Source organism: Eucalyptus grandis, chromosome 5, assembly GCF_016545825.1.
Source record: "Eucalyptus grandis isolate ANBG69807.140 chromosome 5, ASM1654582v1, whole genome shotgun sequence".
Lineage (NCBI taxonomy): Eukaryota > Viridiplantae > Streptophyta > Magnoliopsida > Myrtales > Myrtaceae > Eucalyptus > Eucalyptus grandis.
The window spans coordinates 41747894-41767831 of NC_052616.1; the positions used below are offsets into that span (position 1 = coordinate 41747894).

The following is a 19938-nucleotide window of genomic DNA, read 5'->3' on the forward strand; positions in this document are numbered from 1 at the left end:
ACTACGTTTAATAGCGATAAATGACTTTGGTCCACAATTATTAAATGAGATTTTTCATTTTCTGACCGTTGGTAAGAAATATATTGTACACTTCTATGAAACATTTTTCCTAACACTCTCCTCCGCATCTTATGGTACAAAAAGGACACTTTTCTATGACGTGTTTATTTTATAGAATATAAATGATTTGGATAATATTTCTTGAAAAATGATAACTTATATTACATAAATAATGAATGTATATATTTTCATTATCAACGAAAATATTAGACGCATATAGTTGTTGATAATGAAATTACTTTGCATTGACTAATTTTTTCCATGGAATGTATGCCATTATCTTTTAAAAATATTTTTTCCAAGACATTAGTTTTCGTGAAATAAACGTTTTGTGTGTCTTGGGACATTCCCTGACACATCCAATTTTATTATGCTTAACTATTGTTTAGGGTGAGCACTAAGTCCAGTTCAAACAAACCTGCCTAGACCGTTTAATTTTACAGATCTTTAATAATTCCTACAACAATTGCTTTGCATGTCATGGGGCATTCCTTCGCAATATCCAATCTCATTACACTAGCGAAATATTTGAGATGAGCACTCGGACCATTCGACTCGGGAAATGAAATTAACCAACCAGTTCTAGGGAAAATTTGTTTGATTCTTGGTTCCATCGACTAATGTCGACGGTGCTAGAGAGGAGATGGGTCAAGCAGTGGACTAGAGAGTTAGGGTTTTCAGTAATTAGGTTTCGTCATCGTGAATGTCTCGAGGAATTTGGAATAGAGAGAATGACAAATTCGAAAGAAAAATGATAAATTCATGGTTAGGCGTAACTTAACAAATGTGAAGATGCTAATTATCAGTTTTCAAAAAGCGAGGATGTAAATTGACATTAGGGAAGAAAACTCGAGATGGTCTTTTTAAATTTTCCTTTTTCCTTTCCATGGATGAAATTTTCTCCATCGAGAAGTTATCTCCGGCCATAATTCAAGTAGTAAAAAGCCCGTACTAATCTCACTGCCCAAAAATAAACCAGGCCAAGCCCAACCCAATGCGACCCGAACCGACCCGACTCGACCCGACCCGGCCCTTTTCGTTTGCAGTTTCTTCCTCTGGAACGGGAAAATCGGCCAGTGTTGTGAAGAAGAAGGAGAAGAAGCCATGAGCTCACCGGCGGAGCCGAGACGGCTGAGGGGCCACAGAGCGACGGCGACGTGCTGCATCGCCTCCTGCGACCGCCCCGGCCTCGTCGCCACTGCCGGCGAAGTAATATACGTTTCGTCCCTCTTCGTCCCTTGGCTTTAGATTGTCTACGATTCGAGCAGTGATGGACGGACTTCTTGTTGTTGTTGTTCGTGTCGGATGGCCTTCTTGTTGCTGTTGTTATTCTGATAAAAAATTGGGTGTTTTGACAGGATGGTTGCGTTTGCTGGTTCGACATGCGTTGCAAGGACGTCCAGCTCGTCATGGAGATTGGGAAGGAACCCGTATCGTCCCTGTGTTTCAAGCCTGGTCAGTTTCCTTCCCCTCGTGTTGATTTTAGCTGCTTGTGGTCTTCTGCTTGGAAATTGTCTCTCCCTTTGTTTCCGACCTAAAAGGGTCGTTTCTGGTATGTGGGATTGTGCTGTTTGAAGTTGATATGGTGCCTGCGGTTGTACATGTAGGTATGCTTGAACTAGCAATCTCCAGTGTTAGCTGATTTCGTTGTGATTTTAAATTTTGAGTTTTGATAGGTAAGGAGGATACCATATATGTTTCGTCTGGAAAGGAAGTCAAGTGCTTCGATGTTCGTCTGGTAAGCAATGATAATTTCGATGTTTGCCCAGATTCTTTTTCTCATTTCGTATGTTATTCACTTCCTTGTGACCTGATTCTAGATGTGTGTCTGAATTGTGAATGTATTATAGTATCTTTTGAACCCCTATTACTGCATCACTGTTACTAACAATCGGCTCCTCCGTTCACGTTTAAGGGTACCTCATGGACACCATTGGAGTGTTATGATTACAACAAAGAAGAAATAAACCAGGTAGATAGTTGCAGTCTTTCTTGATCTTAATTGACCTTATGTTGGTGCATAATGGGCCCTATTTAGTTATATTGATCTGTCTAAATGCATTTCATTATGTTTCTCATGCTTTAGGCCATCAAAATCGTTTATTGCTTCTTTACAAATCAATACAGTTCATTTTTTCAGTGTGAGAATTAAGGATGATTTAACTTCCCAAATTTTTTAAGAGAATCCAATTAATTAAAAGAAGATATTCTATGATTTTCGACTGTTGTGCTTCAGCTAATATACATTTGAAACTTTACTTGCAATTTTGCTTGTGATGGCTGAAGTTTGATCTTTGACTCTTCATAATAGACATCTTCTGATTCTTATAGCATGTTGTTTGCTCCTCTTAAATGGGTATTCTGTGCTACACCTTTTAAAATAACACAGGTGTGTGTTGCCTTGAGCAGATTGTATGCAGCTCAAAGTCATTCCTTGCTGCAGCAGATGATGGTGGCGAGATAAAGGTACAAATGTTTGATAAGACTGTGTCCATTATGGTTGAGTTTTTGCATGAAGTTCTCTCGATACATAAGATATGGTATCTGTCATTTCACATTTTAATGCATAGCGTACCGATGACTTTGGTTTATAAGAGCCTATGTCCCTACAGAATGCAGTAAATTCTTGATCATGCTGTGATCATGCTACTTTTGCTGCATTTTAACTTATTCCTTTTTTTTTGTGCATCAGATTATTGACATTCGTCAACAATGTCTTTACAAAACACTAAGAAATGGCCATTCAAGTGTATCCTTCTCAGTTTTCTTTTAGCATATCATTTCAGTCGTATATGCTGAATATGGAATACAATGAGTTGGAAAATAGATTTGTAGCATTTGCAGCTCAATAGCCTTTCATTGCCCTGTTTGAATTTATTTTGGTTTTTGTGTTGCATTTGCTGATAATTTAATTCCAATCTCTAGTAAGAATTGCTGGTCCTTGACTCTAGAGTGTAGATTTGTAGCAGCGTGCAGTTTCTCCCTTGGAAACCTTGGGAAGGTACTATCACCCTTGTAGATTGCTACCAAGGCTATTTTTTTTTTCTTTTTTTAAACTGGCCATAAGCTACCAATGCTAAGGTTGCAAAAAATTTAATGTACAATCCTGACACTTATTCGATAGGTCTGTGATATGATATTGGGTGGTAGAATTTGAAAGATTTTGGAGTCATGCTAATGAAGAAATCGGTCATCATGGACATTAAACTTCCCGAAAAAAAATAGAAATTTGTGATCTTGGACTTTTTTTTGCTTCGCATTGTTTTCATATTTAAGTAATGATCTTAAACTGGAGATTCTGGTACACTTAATTTGCTTAAATGTGAAACTTCTTCCACATCTTTGTCTTGAAGTCCTTAATTGTCCTTGCTTTCATTGATACAATCAGGATGCTCCTGCAGATACTTTAGGATTTTCTTTACTTTGTTAATCATACTTTAGTTGACAATAAACAAAAAATCAATTCCTGATTAGTTGTGAACTGGATTTAGATCATTCAATCCTTGGAAGCTGTTCATATTGACTGGTTCATGTTTTACTCTGGGACTATGGACTATGCAGCACAATGAGTTGATGTTTATTCAAACTACTTTTCTGCGAAATTCTAAGTACAAGCTGTTTAAGCAATACTTTACCTACTGACATTATATGTGGTTCCATTATGAAGTACAACCTAAAGCTAGAGAACTTATAGAAATGCAATTTAAGAATCCTTTAGAAGTTTCAAAGTCTGCAATGATGTAATAAGGGTTGCTAATTAATGTTTTTCTCAACTTGACAAACTCACATTTTGACTTCTTTTTCCAATGATATCTATACATCAATCTGTTTTTTTGTTTATTTTTCTTACAGTCGTCACTGGAGGCCTTGATTCAAAGCTAGTGATGTGGGACTTCTCCAAAGGGAGACCTTTCAAAGTTGTAGACTTAGGTAAGTTTTTATGGTGATCATTTACAGTATATCCATGGATAAGTATCTTTAAATTAGGTTGATCAGATTGTGATCAATTTGTAGGGCTTGCTACTCAAACCATTAGCAACCCTCCTTTCAGATGGGTTTCGACTTACATAAAGGGGAGTGGTGGCCAATTCATAGTGTCTCAAGATATTTCTTTTATGACTTTGCACATTTGAGTAGGCTGTCTGGAACTCTCTCTCGAGCTGATGTCACGGAACTGGAATTTTGAGTTTGCTCTATTTTTGTGCTATAGTGACATTCTTCATCATGAGTTGATTTGACCATGTCAATTTCCCCAGAATGTGAGCTAAAGTTACACCTAGACAGGCTCATCATGCATCATCTCTTTTTATTCTTTTTCACTTAATGAGATTTTTCTTAGTCAGTTGAACAACTCTCTTTTGCATGTTGGATTGATAGTTTCTGTATTGGATTTCCAGAGCTAGAGAACTTGATCTGCTCTCAATTATTATAACAACTTCTCATAATTCTTTTCCTGTAGAATCTCTTTTTCTTGGCAAAGTACTGTAGTACAACTTCAGCTACTTGTTTTACAGTACAGCAGCACCATTTCTATTTTTGGAGTCCATCTAGTGTTGTTGTAGTTTGAAAGGTCTAAAATAAGAGTCCTATTTCATTTTCTTTACTGCAGGGTCATCTGAAATGAAAAGTGGCAGTAGCACAGGGCAATGCTTCAATCCTGCTTTTGTTCACTCAATAGCTGTTCCAGATGTTGATATCCTGGACAAGTTGGGCAAAATCTGTGTTGTGGCACGGGGTGATGGTGGCATCGATGTAATGAACATTGGATCGGAACTTGCTGCTAGTAGGACAAAATTCTGTTAAACCCGGAAGGATCTCACTCCCAATCAAGTGATGCAGAAAATACAGATACTCGGGGGAGATTACACTTGGATTACACTGTGGGCGGTCATACTGCTGCTGTTTCTTGTGTGTAAGTGGCTGACCTAATTTAGCTACACCAGAAGTTAAATATATGCATATTGAATAGCAGGAATATATTTTCAGGGCATTTTCGATGTTTGGTGAGCGGGGGAAGTTCATAATCTCGGGGGGAAATGATAAATCCATCAAGTTGTGGAATCTGTTCAAGTACATTGATATGGACCAAAGTGGCAGCCAAAGTGATCATCGTGATCTCTTACATCTGAACATCGATCTCAGCAGAAAAGTAAGTTATTCCTGCTGCATCTACCTTCATAATCTCTTTGATGCACATGTTTACGTCCTTCAGTCATTCTAAATCACAGCGCTTCACATGTGCAGGTGAATTGGCTGTGCACAACTCCTGCTGCAACTGAGAACCTCGTTGTCTGCGACACAACCAAAGTGGTCAAAGTCTATAGTGTTTCCTAGTTGTGCAGCCCAAAGCTGTGGAAAGCAGGAGCTTCTCTGCCACATGATGGAGGACACTCTCGATGAGCTGTTGGGGCTTTTTGTGTTCACGATTGTCGTATGCTTGGAATTTAAGGCGAGACCAGCTGGGGACTTGCCCTCAGGTGAACTGCCATTACTACTCAGCGATGCGGCTGCTGCATCCTACAGCAGGAGGGCTGCTGAGTCTCCACCAAGCGAAGCTTCAAGAATGCCCTGGGGTAATATAGCGTACTGACCTTTCTTAAAGTTGAAAATTGATATAGTCATGGCGAACGTTGTGCTTTACACGGTAATTTATCCACCAGAGTTCATCGGTTTTTATATTGATAAAAAGAATGGCTGAGATCAAATCCATGTCATCTCTACTTTCATTTTGCATCAGCACAAATCTGGCATGTCGAGCGAAATTTATACTATTACAATATCTTGTCAATGTGATCGATCTCAACCTTCATGATCATATATAGCTTTTGTTAGGAAATTCTTTTTCGCAATTTGAAGCAAATAATTGATGAAGGACCGCGATTCCACACGATGCCTCTGGTGCGGGCATTGTCCGACCAGCATGTAAGGTTGGAATTTAAATAGGAAAATCCAACCCCGGAGGCGGTTGTGGCTGGTGGGTAGGGATGAACTTATGAGAAAATCGGCTTTGTTGCTCTCCTAAGAACGACATCTTGTCAATTAGAGCTGGCGTTTGTCATCGATGGAGCCAGTAGATACATGGGTTGTCTTCGGTGATCGCAGCTTGGGTATGCAGAGTGATCTGCACACAGAGAATGGAGTTGTTGCTGGAGGGTTTCTGTTGGTAGGATTGGAGCAATCTTAGGACATAATCAAAACGTTGTAAACATCAATCCCTCCTAGACGCTTTTGATTTGCATTGATTTTTCGGTCTAATTGGTCCAATTTGATGGTACCACAAAGGTTGGGTTCTACGCAAATCTTCTTGTTCAGAACATGGTCATTTCCATCTTAGTGAGACGATCTTACTGTGAAGCAACTTTTGAATAGGAGATCAATAAGAAATCTCTTCTTTTGAGGTCTCGGTATTGGATGGATGTATTTTCGAAGTTTGAGAAACATGACTTTTTTGGGGAAAGGAAACCTCTTATAATTTTGTGTTTACCAAAAAATATATGCTAGCCTTAAATAACTTTGAATTTTCTTCTTTTAGAGAAAACGGGTAGTACCATTAAAAATATTGAAATAGTACCCGATGACATGATTATGTTAAATTAATTCTCACTTCACGAGAGAACCCAAGCCGGTACCCCTCATTAATGTTCCATCCAACATTTTGTTGAAAATACATGTGTGTTAACACATATGACAAATGACTCATTAATGTTTTATCCAACATTTTGTTGAAAATACATGTGTTAACACATATGACAAATTCAAACCAAAAAAAAAAAACACATATGACAAATGACTGTAAGATAGATCTAAAAGTCTATGACTCTTTTTAGACACATATAAACTTTATCAGGATATTGAATGGAATGCCAATGGATAATAAATTTGGGTTATCTACTAGCTTTTTTTGACACGTATAAACTTTATCGGAATATTGAAAGGATTGTTAGTGGAAAATAAGTTCAGATTATGGGTATAAGTTTGGATCTTTTGCTTGACGAAAATTATTTCTGACTAAATATGTCATGAGGTATTAATTTGGGACTTTTAATGGTATTGTCCCTCTAGAAAAACACGAAGAATTTTAGGTAATTATACACACAAAAGTGAGCGAGAAATTGTGTTTAACACTTGTTTACTCAAAAAATCAATGAAGATATTTATAAATTAAAAAAAAAACATGAAATATTATTAGATAAGGTATGGAATGAAAACATGACTATCATATTGTTCAATTTTGAATTTTGATGAACAATATTATCCCTCCTTTTTTCCCTGTTTTCTACCGAATATTAAAAGAAATTTTTGGAAGCTCCTCCTATACAGTAGAGTGTGATTTTCCAACCGACTCTTTTGACAGCAACATTCGAGCAGAACGTGAAGAGGAAACTCCCGTCGTTCTCTAACTATAAATGTTACGTACGAAAAGGAGGACCGTACACACAAATTACCTTTTTAAATGCATCATTTTCATAAGAAAATGAATAATTTAAGAAATATTTTCCTTAAAAACGATCACGGCTGTTGCTTTTAAAAAATAAATGAATGGAAAATACTTATATCGTCTATAAATATGTTTAGATATAAATAGTTGTTGATGAAAAATTTTCTTCGACTAATAATTCCAAACTGCACAATCAATCATTTAAAAAATATATATTTTTCAAATTATTCATTTTTATAAAACATATGGAACCTTAATCTCATGATATTCACTTTACAAACTGACATTCGAACCAAGAAATGGAATCATCATATTATAGTAATAGTGAGGGAATAACTTCCCTATAATAACCCATCGGTGGGCAGTTGAGTTGGTTGAAATTTAAGCATTTCACCACAGAGGTCCCAAGATTAAAACTCCACAATGGCTAACACGTCTTAAGTGGGAGCTATGGTGTTGGGATCTTATGCTAGCCTCCCCCGAGATATTGATACTTGGTTTGAGGTGCACTGCATAGGCCGTGGGTTGCCAATTAACGTAAGCGAAAGGTGGGCCCGGCGGATTATCCAAAAAAAAAAAAAAAAAAAAACTTCCCTATGATGAATTTGAAATATTTATGATTGTAATCAATCGAGCCACCATGCATTGAGTTAGTACCTACAAGAGTTGGTAGCACAAATTAGGAAAGCAACTAAGTAAATCTTCATCAACCTCCGTAATAATTATGCTTGCCCTTTTGCATTCATATATGGAGTTGAGAAGACAAACGGAAGAAGCCCTAAAAATGGGAAGTCCCTTGTTAAATAACCCAAAAAAGAAAAATGGCGATGAGAACAGTAATAATAAAAGAGAAATTACTTTATTTCTTTCAGAAATTATGATACTTTCCCTTTTTTCCTCTTTTATTATTTAATGAATTTTTGTCTTCTATGTCTCATACAAAAAAAAAAAAAAAAAAAAAAAGAGGCTCGGGAAACGTAGGGAGAGGGAAAAGCTGAAGGATCTGTATCGTGCAAGCAATTTATTCGATTTTCGGTTTCAGACTTTTCAAAAGATTGCCATGTATATATATAAATATATATTGGAATTGTCAAAAATTCAATTTTCCTTTCAGAAATGATTTTAAAATCACACGCGTGCAGAGTGATCTGCACACAGAGAATGGAGTTGTTGCTGGAGGGCTTCTGTTGGATTGGAGCAATCTGAGGACATAATCAAAACGTTGTAAACATCAATCCCTCCTAGACACTTTTGATTTGCATTGATTTTTGGGTCTAATTGGTCCAATTTGATGGTGCCACATAGGTCGGGTTCTAGGCAAATCTTCTTGTTCAGAACATGATCATTTCCATTGAAGTGAGACGATCTTATCGTGAAGCAACTTTTGAATAGGAGATCAATAAGAAGTCTCTTCTTTTGAGGTATTGGTATTGGTCCATTGGATGGATGTATTTTCGAAGTTTGAGAAACATGACCTTTTTGGGGAAAGAAAACTTCTTATAATTTTGCGTTGACCAAAAATATATGCTAACCTTGAAGAACTTTGAATTTTCTAGAGAAAAGGGGTAGTACCATTAAAAATATTGAAATAGTCCCGATGACATGATTATATTAAATTAATTCTCACTTCACAAGAAAACCCAAGACATTATACCCTGAATCTAAACCTATCTGTTATTAATGTTCCATCCAACATTTTGTTGAAAATACATATGCGTCGACACATATGACAAATGATTATAAGTCAGATCTAATGTGAAAAATAACAGATTCAACATGGAAAATTCATGACTTTTCTTAGACATATATAAACTTTATCAGGATATTGAATGGAATGCCTATGGATAATAATATTGGGTCATCCACAAGCTTTTTTGACATGTATTAACTTTATCGGAACATTGAATGGATTGTTAGTGGAAAATAAATTTGGATCATGGGTATAAGTTCCGATCTTTTGCAAGACGAAAATTATTTTTGAGTTAGTTCGGGACTTTTAATGGTATTGTCCCTCTAGAAAAACATGAAGAATTTTAGGTAATTATACACGCAAAAGCGAGCGAGAAATTGTCTTTAACACTTGTTTACTCAAAAAATCAATGAAGATATTTAAAAAAGAAAAAACCATGAAATATTATTAGATAATGTATGGAATGAAAACATGACTATCATATTGTTCAATTTTGAATTTGGATGAACAAGATTATACCTTTTATTTCCCCATTTTCTACCGAATATTAAAAGAAATTTTTGGAAGCTCCTCCAATACAATAGAGTGTGATTTTCCAACCGTCTCTTTTGATAGCAACACTCGAACAGAACATGAAGAGGAAACTCCTGTCGTTCTCTAACTATAAATGTTATGTACGAAAAGGAGCATCATGCATGCAAATTACTTTTTTAAAATGCATCTTTTCATAGGAAAACAAATAATTTAGAAAATATTTTCCCTAAAAGCGATCGCCGTGTTGCTTTTACAAAATAAATGAACAGAAAATACTTGTATCGTCTATGAATATGTTTAGACATGAACAATTGTTGATAATGAAAAAAAATTTGTTTGACTAATAATTCCAAGCTGCACAATCAATCACTTTTTGAAAAGTAATTTTCAAATCATTCATTTTTCATTAAATATACGGAACTTTGATCTCATAATATTCACTTTGCAAATTGACGTACAAACAAGAAATGGAATTATCACACTATAGTAATAGTGAGGGAATAACTTCCAGACGATAAATTCGAAATATTTATGGTAGTAATCAATCGGGCCACCACGCATTGAGTTAATACCTACAAGAGTTGGTAGCACGAATTAGGAAAGCAACTAAGCAATCTTCATCAACCACCGTAATAATTATACTTGCTCTTTTGCATTAATATATGAAGTTGGAGAAGTCAAACGGAAGAAGCCCTAAAAATGGGAAGTCCCTTGTTAAATAACCCAAAAAGAAAAAGTGGCGATGAGAACAGTAATAATAAAAAGGGGAAATTACTTTATTTCTTTCAGAAATTATGATACCTTCCCCTTTTTTTATTATTTAATGAATTTTTTGTCTTCTATGCCTCAAACAAAAAACAAAAAAGGAGGCTCAGGAAACGTAGGGAGAGGGAAAAGCTGAAGGATCTGTGTCGTGCAAGCAATTTATTCGATTTTCGGTTTCAGACTTTTCAAAAAAATTGTCATGTATATAAAAATATATATTGGAATTATCAAAAATTCAATTTTCCTACCAGAAATGAATTTTAAATCACACGCGCTGCAGGAGCTTCGCCTGCACGCGCTTGATCTTGCGGTTCCACAGCCGTCCGATTCGGTGAGTTTCCATTGTCTCGTAGCGAGTTTCCAAATTTCGGTGCTCGAGCGCGTGGGAGTGAGTTTTTCTGTTCATTTTCCCTTGGAAATAGACCATGTTACGGAGAATGATGAGGCCATCATCATAGCTCATAAGTTGGCCGCACCCAAAAAAAGGTTGCGTGGAAATTAGCTGGAAACCACGCACGTCCAGCTTGAGCTAAAAAGAAAACATTTCATCTGGTTTTTATTAATATTATGTGAATAATAATTAACAAAATACTTTATACAGTTAATACACTTGAAAATCACAAACCGGTATCTCATGAAAATATTGGCCACTGAATAATTTTCGTCTCGCAAAAAATTTCGAACCAATACCTTCCTAATGTGTTTTTCTTCAAATCGATTTTCGCCTCACGAAAAAAAAAAAAATCCAAAAACCGACACTCGGACACATATCAACCCTCATTTGAATGTGTCAACACTGTGGATTTTCCATGTCAAATTTGTTTATTCTTGAAGTCGAACTTCTTGCAACACATATTTTTAAAAGATATTGGAAGCGATGCCTAGGGATGGTAGATTTGGGTTAGGTTAAGTTTTTTTTGTGATATGAAAATTAGTTTAACATTAATGTATAATGACATGCGAGTTTTTGATTTGAGATAAAAATTAATCCGTGACAAATAGGTTGCACGATACTAGTTTGAATTTTTGGTGAAATAATTTTTTTTAAATTCATATGTCGTGGGATTACAACTTTCAATTTATTAATGATATTAACCCTATTTTATAAAATTAACTAAGTTACCCAAGTTTTTTTCCGGGAAATGTTTAAAAAATGGAACTAACATTTTTCATTTTCTTATGTGCGAATTTATTTATCTAATTGTTTTTTTGGTGTTCTGAAAGTTTTCCTTGCGATCTTATTATTATAAAATGATTTAATGTGCATAAGAACACTAAACGGTTTTTTGAAAAAAAATTATTGCCGTGTTTAGTTCCAAACAATCTATATAAAGTCAAGGATGTCCGAGAAATACAATAAAGTGTTTTTTTTTTTTTTTTTGGCCAAACCAATTAGAAAAAGTTAACATGGGACGCTTTTTATGTACATAAGAAAAAGGACAACTGTCTACGTTGATGGACTGGATTATTTATTTAGTACCACTTTTGTTTTTTGTTTTTTTTTTTATTCTGGGCTTGTCGTCTGTTGAATTCCAATTTGACCCTTGTCTTTCTAATTATCTAACATTGAATGTTTCAACATTACAGTTAGCAATGACCGACAAAAAATATAATACATGATATAAGATTATTAGAGAAAAAGTCGATGATTGTAGAATGTAAAAGTCAATTATAATCTAGTTAAATGATAGGATTGCTCATTTATAAATGATAATGAATGTATTAATTTAAGTACCGAAGGAAGAAAAATGGGGACGCATTGAACTTTATGAGGTCCAAATCATTCATGGTAAATCTTGATTATTCTTCAAGCTATTAAATTATAATCGTTGTAGCATTTTAAGATGTAAAATGTTACATTAGTTAATTCTTGTCCTAAATTCGTCCCAAACTAAAAAAAGATTTTGTCAATAGAATCATAAATCTATCTCATAACTCGAAATCCTAAATCCATTTAAGTTATATTAAAGATCATTAGAGGCATGAAAAACCTAGTTTGATCCAATTGCTTCCTCCCAGACTTTTCATAATTTAGGATATGTTTCTTTAAAGGAAAATTGTTTTGAAACTTATTTTCGACTTTTCGGTGTTTAAATGATGGAAATTAAATGAATTATGAAAAAAAATTTCCATAGGCTGAAAAGTGGCAAGCTTAAATCGAAGGAGAACAACTTCTTTTTTTAAACCACCGAATAAATTAAAACTAACAATTTTCTTTGATAATTATTCTCAAGAATTTTTTTTAGTATGAAGTTTTCAACGAAACAAACACACTCTTATATCAAAGTTCTAATTTCTAATTCAACATTACCATCGAGATCGAAACTAAATTTGATCAACATTAGTTTTTGATGTTAAATTTAAAAATCAATTCATTCAATTATTGTGATATTTGTAATAATGTATTGATTGGTCACATAACAAGTATCCATTTGTATAATAAGTGAACTTTTTAATCTTATGGTAGCTTTCATACCGAATAATCTCTTTGCCTTTTTCAATATAAGTTCACATTAGGTAAGGAAAAAAACAGTATAAGCATTGATTTCATGTCGTAAAAAATTTTATGTGCTTTTTTTTCCCTAATGGTTGCTTATTAGGGATGCATTTGTTTGAATAAAAAAATTATCCATGAATTAATGATTAGGACATTTCACGCGATTTGTTGAAAATGATCTTAAAATTATATGCATGCTTAAATTTAGAAAAATGAATTCTTCATCATGAAAAGTTTTTTTTCCTTTTTCATCAAACTTTTGAGAAGCAATTATAGCTAGAATGTCAAGTGAAGTTTTTAACTGGTCCTTATTAGTTTGACTTGTTTGGTCAGAACTCCTCGATAATGACCCTTAGATCCTTTCATCATATAGTTACCGTGGCAGTGGATGGGTAATCATGCCCAGGGGTACTTTAGTCATTTGGAGCCCAACAACTAGGGACATACCTGTCCTGCAAAGTTCCAACTGTCATTTTGCTCCCTTCTCTCTCTCTCCTCAAGTCCTCACTTCTCACTTCAGTCCTCACTCTCTCACTAAACCAAGCTCTCTCTCTCTAGCTCACCATGGAACCACCGTCAACTCCGGCCACATTCCTCCTCCTCCTCCTCCTCCTCTCCGCCACCGCCGCCGCCGCGCCCGCCGCCGCCGCCAACTCCTCCGTCTCTCCACCACACGCCATTTCCCCCACCGCCGCCCCCTCCCCCACCCGCAACCACAGCCTCTCCCCCACCACCTCTCCGCCCGCCGCCGCCGCCGCCCCGCCGCCGCCACCTCGCCCTCCGCCTCCCCGCCGCCCCATCAACCCCCGACCACCCCCTCCGCCCCTTCCTCCTCCTCCTCCGGCCTCGACCCGAAGCAGCTCCAAGCCCTCCAGTCCCTCAACATCCCCATCCCCAAGGACCCCTGCTCCCCGCTGTCCGCCGCCGCCGCCGCCGCCACCGCCTGCGACGCCGGCAAGCCCTTCCGCCACCTGACCTCCCTCCGCCTCGCCAACTGCTCCCCGGACGACGTCGCCCTCTCCTTCACCGCCCTCAAGTCCCTGTCCACCCCCTCCAGTCCCTCGCCTTCCTCAACTGCCCCGTCGCCCCCGTCCGCCTCCCCGCCGAGCTCGCCGCCTCCCTCCGCTCCTTCTCCTGCGTCCACAGCCTCCGCCACCTCACCGGCGTCTGGCTCTCCCGCCTCAGGAACCTCACCGACCTCTCCGTCTCCGACGTCCCCGTCAACGCCTCCGGCCTCTACGTCATCCTCGGCAACATCAAGAACCTCCGGTCCCTCACCATCTCCCGCGCCAACTTCACCGGCTATCTCCCCCGCCACTGGGACCTCAACATCACCCACATCGATCTGTCCGGTAATCAGCTCAAGGGACCCATACCCTCCTCCATTACCTTCCTGGAAAACCTCCAATTGCTGAATCTCTCCTCCAATGCGCTCGCCGGAGTGATACCCACCGAGATCGGCAACCTGATCTCGCTCAAGAACCTGTCTTTGGGGTCCATTCGATCTCCGGCAGCGTCCCGGAGTCGATGTCGGCAATCCCGGGCCTCATCCACGTCGATCTGAGCTCGAACCAGCTCAACGGGACCATCCCCAAGTTCTTCACCGAGATGAAAAGCCTCAAGTACTTGAATCTTGAGAAGAACAACTTCCATGGGATCATGCCTTTCAATGAGTCGTTTATCAAGAAACTAGTGGTCTTCAAGATTGGGAGAACAGCAACCTGTGCTACAACCACACCGTCATGTCGTCGAAAGTGAAGCTCGGGATCGCGCCTTGCGACAAGCACGGGCTCCCGCTGTCGCCTCCGCCCGCAAAGGGGGATTCGTCAGCGGACGACAGCGGCACATCGGACTACAGCGACAGTGACAGCAGCGATTCCGGCAAGAGTGGCCACCATCACGGGCCGAATAAGGTCGTTCTCGGTTTTGCGATCGCGCTTTCCTCCATCGTGTTCCTTATTGTGTTCCTGGTTCTCCTATCTAGATGCTGTAAATGATGCATATACCAGAACTCATTGCGGCTAAATTAGGAAATTATAGAAGTAGATGGGGGAGAAATTTGGCAAGTTAGTGTTGATTTTAATTGTTTGATTCGTCATATACAAAAGGGTGCTCGAGAAGAAGAGGGTTCAATGGCAGAGAGGGGGGATAACACAAGATTGGCGAGAGAGAATTGAATTGCAGAGGAGTTAATTTTTTCATTAATTATTTCCCATGTTGCTTTGGGTTATTGTGTGTTATATATAACTCATAAAGGTGGTTGTTTTGCATGTATATGCAATGTTGAAAATGCTATCACCGTTTGAGCTTGAAAGTTGCAAGATTTAATTGCTAGTCCTCTGTTCATTTGGGTAAACTAGATTAGATATGAAATTGGAAGCTCGATTAAGTGTGGATGAATGCATGAGGAGAGCGCCGTAGCTTTCGAGCTTTTCCCCCTGGAAATTTCGAGAGCCGGGCTTTTAGTCTTTCTCAGAAAAAAAAAGATGATGCAAGAGATCCAAACATAAGTTTGTGTCTTTGAGATGGTGACCAAACATCCTATTCAAGGAGTTAAAAGTAGCTTGTTGCATTTGAAAACATTGCTTGGATTAGTAGGATCAGAGGCGTCTATGACACCAATGTACTTTCTTATGTTCCCCTAATTAGCATTTCATTGACACAGTGACAAAACATCCTATTCAAGATGTAGGAAAAAGTAGCTAGTTTCATTTGTTGTAAGCATTGCTCTGATTAGTAGAATTTAGAGGCTTGTACGACACCAATGTATCTCATTATTGTTCCCTAATGAGCGTCTCAGTGACTACATAGTTTTCCTTATTTGCCGAGCAAGAAGCAATCGATTTCGTATCTAACAAGCTCTCGATGTCTTCCTGCGCAATGTGATTGATCTTGAGCTGATTCGGGTTGAGAAAGATCGCTTTGGTAGCTTGTTTTTTACTCGTTGCTCTCTGCCTCTTACTGTATTTCAACGTGCGTGGGTACTGTATGTGCGAGTTCTCGCGCGATGGAAGTTGGTGAGTAGCACTGGTTCATCGATCCAACTAGCCTTGGCAAAGAGTTTAAAAGGAAGTTCGTACGAGGTTGAGAATTTGCAATCGGCTTGAGGAAGAGCGGTAGCCGTAGCTGATAGCAATGCCGATCGCTCGCCCTTTGATCTCGATCCTGCGGTGTCGAATGACTACACTTCGTCTCGATCCATCGTTGCGGCCATACGTATTCGGTATTATTTTCTCTTGCAAATGTTGCACCAAGATGTGCATAGATCTGTACAGGAGTCCAGGCGAGGACTTGATCTTACATTCTGCTAACGGGTCGGAAATCTTTTTGGCTCTTACTTTTGACTATGCAGCTTTGCACCTTGAGCTTCGATTCCAAGTACCACTTTGCACCTTCAGATCAGTTATTGTTGTCTTTGTTTTCAAAATCGGCATTTACAAAGTCGCTACTGCCGCCCCCCTCAGATGACGCCGGTGTCTCCCGCTGGCCGCCATGTCCGGCAGCTACCTGGCCGGCCATGGCCCGATGCCAACCTCGAGGCCCTTGCCTTCCTCCCTCTATAAAAAATTGCTCGGAGATCTCTCTTGATCAGCCGACCTCCTCTCAAGCCATGGACCACCTCAATCGTTGTCGACCATGTCGGCCCACGACCTCCGGCCGAGGTCACGAGCCATCGCAGCATCTGGTGACTACAACTGTGGTAGAGGTGGGGGCTCGAGGGCGTCTATGGTCGCGGGTACAAAATGTTTTGCAAAGTAAAAGTATGGAAGTGGTCATTGAATGCATCGTGATATGTTGATTTTCAATATTATTTTCTTGCCTTCCTCCTTACAGTGATGATGGGTAAATATTTGCTGAATTTAGAGCATTGAAAGTGATTATTTTGTTAGCCACTAGAGAGATATGGCGGTGACAACAAGCTCACATATTTTAAAGAAATCTCCAAGATCACCTAACTATATTTTTAATTTCATGCCTAGTTGGCGCCACTCCTCTTTGTCGGAGAAAAATTGCGTTAACTTATTCGAATTGGTCAAATGTAGGGGAACGCGGTCCACTCTGCCCTAACAACATGCTCGGAACGTGTCTAGTGATTTGATGTGAAGCAGGAAAACTAATTTTTCCATTAAAGTCTATAAATTGATCATGACAACAGCGTACCATATTTGATAGTTTACCATCTCGGGATATTGAGTCCCAACTGGGGTGATTGATTCCCGAGCAATCCAATTCCTATCCAGGAATCAAGAACCGGAACAAAGGAAATGATTTCTTATTTTTTGGAATGAGGAACCTGACTACCTGGTCCTAAGACTGGATCAATCGGTTCGATTCCCAGGTGATCTAATGGAACAGATAACGTCTTCTTGTTTCGGGAGTTTTGCAAACCATAAACACTCCCACCATTGTAAGCAAAATCCTAAACTACAAATCACCCAACTTCACATTCTAGTTGGCCTATAACTTGTATTTTGTACCGAAAAAGAAAAAAAAAATTAGAGCATTGGATATGACTTTGATGAGATGCAAAAAATCGAGCAAGAGAGGGAGGCGAGAGTCGAGCGAGAAAGTGACTGAGAGAGACATGAGTCGTGAGTAACGGTCGAGGGAGAGAAGCCTGAGAGGCAAAGAGAAATTAGGTTTGTGATTATGAAAGAGGCGTGAGTAGAGAGGAAAAGAGTGAGCGTGAGAGGGAACAGGGAAAGAGCAAGCGTAATTGTGAATTAGGATTAGAGTTTCTTTAAAAGATTTTTAAGAAATTAAAAAAATAATAATAATAATAATTAATTGTGTCTGGCCAATCCGAGTGGGCAATTCGACACCTAGAATTAGAAACCGGACTGAAAATCATAGGTTTCAATTTTTATGAAACCAAGAACTAAACCGGCACTTGGGAAAGCCCAATTGATCCAATCTGGCAATTCCTTTTGCTCACTCCTAACTCTCAAGACATGAGCTCCAATTCTTTTTATTTTTTGTGACTTTTCAGGGATAAAAACATCATAAATGCTGTAATTTTCGTATATTACTCACCTGAATGTTGTAACCTTTCTCTTTTATGACTTGAGTACCATATCGACGAAAAACTGTTATGTTAAGTGCTAACCCGACATTTCATCCTTTATAGCTTTTTAAATTGAATTATATTATGACATAGCTTTTTTAGAAAAAAATTCGCCAAATTGATGTTAAAAAAGAAACCCTAATCCTTGGAGCGTTTTCTCCTCCGAGCTCAGCCGGAGAAGAAGACAGAGAAATGGTGTGAAACGTTGCTTGGCTGTTTACCCTACCGTGCAACTCTAGTTCTGCAGAAGGGAGGCCAACGTAGCTGCGGACTGGGCCGCAAAAGCCCATGGCCGATCTGACCTAGCCTGCAATTGGAACATCTTCACTCCTTTTATCCTGCAAGACCTTGTAGCGGCTGACGCTATTGCAAGTGGATGTAATGTTAGTTTTTGTGGTAATTTTGCAAACTCTGGCTGTAATGTTATGACTCCATAAATAAAACTATCTCTTCGACCACAAAAAAAAAAAACTCTCCCGCTTTCCCCAATTGAAAAATTGGGGTTGGGGTTTTGACACTTTTAATTTAGCACCCATTTGTCAATTTTGGATAGATAAATGAGTCGAACAACATTGCTTTTATGCTGTTTCGCTGACTTGATTTTGTTAGCAAGCTATATTAGACAGATTATATTAAATTAATGCGTCAAATTTTCCGACCACACAAATTGCCAACCAAAGTCAAATGAAAAATAAAAATAAAAAACAATTACGACATTCAAATGAATGACTCGCGAAAGTTTTGGCGATTATACTATTTTTATCCCTAACCTTTGGATATGAATTTTAGCTTCTAAAAATGGAACATGAAAAGTGCAAAAATAGGAGAAAGTTGGTAAATGATTATGTCTTTCCTTTTGCACCACAAGAATGTTTATGAGATAATGAAGGGCACAACGCACTGAGCCAAACCAAAACTTGGACCAAATTGAAAAGAAAAAGAGAAATAGGTGCCTAGAAGGAGCCAAAAATGGTAATAAAACGAAGGCGACAAAACGGGTGGCACTTTTTCGATTGCGAATATCAAGCCAATTAGAGGTTTCGAAATTGGACGAAAAGAAGCTGAAGGGTCGAATTGAAAGAGTAGTATAATTAGTGGGCCTAAATCAGATTCTATCCCCAAATAATATTAATATCACACTCCTATGAGGACAATAGCGCAAATAATTTGTATGTCATTCTGAACATTTAATTTGTGCTATTTGATATCTGAATTTTGATCAAATATACAATATTATTTATAAACTTTTAATTTGTTTAATATGATCCATCAATTATCAGTATATTTTTATTAATATTTTAAAGTTCAGAGACCGCATTGGACATTGAACCAAAGTTCAAAGACATAAATTAAAAGTTTCAGGATAACATTGCACATTGGATCAAAGTTTAAAAAACACATTTAACCACTATAAAATTTATAAACGACATTGCAAATTAAACCAAATTTCAATGACCATTTATTTCAATTTCCCTTCGCATAATATCATTTTACGTGACATCTGAAAACCATATATATGGCTGGGTATTGCTTCCTGAATTAACATTTTGAGGAAAAAAGTACCACTTATAATCTCTGTAGGCCAAAACTAGAAATCCTTCAACCTGAAGCAACTAGAAAAGCCCTAACATGGATCAATCGGTTAAGCAAATTGATGAATTGACTAAGACTCGGCATCTCCTGAAGGGCTGACGGCTTAACGTTGGATTACGTCTCGAGTAAGGTCACGAGAAAGTAATGTATTATCGCGATCCCCTAATGCAGTACTGGCAACATAGCTTAACTAGACCGTGGCATGGACTTTCTCTTGCTGATTACAAGCTATCATGGACCGAACATTCGAATGGGAAAGTTATCTAGTATCGAATCAGCACCTAAACTACGGGAAA

General features: G+C 38.2%; 2 protein-coding genes across 2 annotated transcripts; both read left to right on the forward strand.

Annotated features, from left to right (window-relative positions):
* Positions 1 to 1129: 1129 nt before the first annotated feature.
* Positions 1130 to 5774, forward strand: LOC104445024 (WD repeat-containing protein 53). Its single transcript, XM_039312232.1, is given in 12 exon segments — positions 1130 to 1269; positions 1419 to 1515; positions 1737 to 1798; positions 1976 to 2032; positions 2470 to 2526; positions 2753 to 2809; positions 3019 to 3061; positions 3913 to 3990; positions 4670 to 4852; positions 4855 to 4972; positions 5047 to 5209; positions 5305 to 5774. Coding segments are annotated over 12 exon segments (1110 nt in total). The 5' UTR covers positions 1130 to 1164; the 3' UTR covers positions 5395 to 5774.
* A 7774-nt stretch (positions 5775 to 13548) lies between these two features.
* On the forward strand, positions 13549 to 15772 carry LOC120293300 (receptor-like protein 51). The gene is given in 5 exon segments (XM_039312383.1): positions 13549 to 13657; positions 13756 to 14028; positions 14031 to 14480; positions 14483 to 14692; positions 14695 to 15772. Coding segments are annotated over 5 exon segments (1329 nt in total). The 3' UTR covers positions 14982 to 15772.
* Positions 15773 to 19938: the final 4166 nt, after the last annotated feature.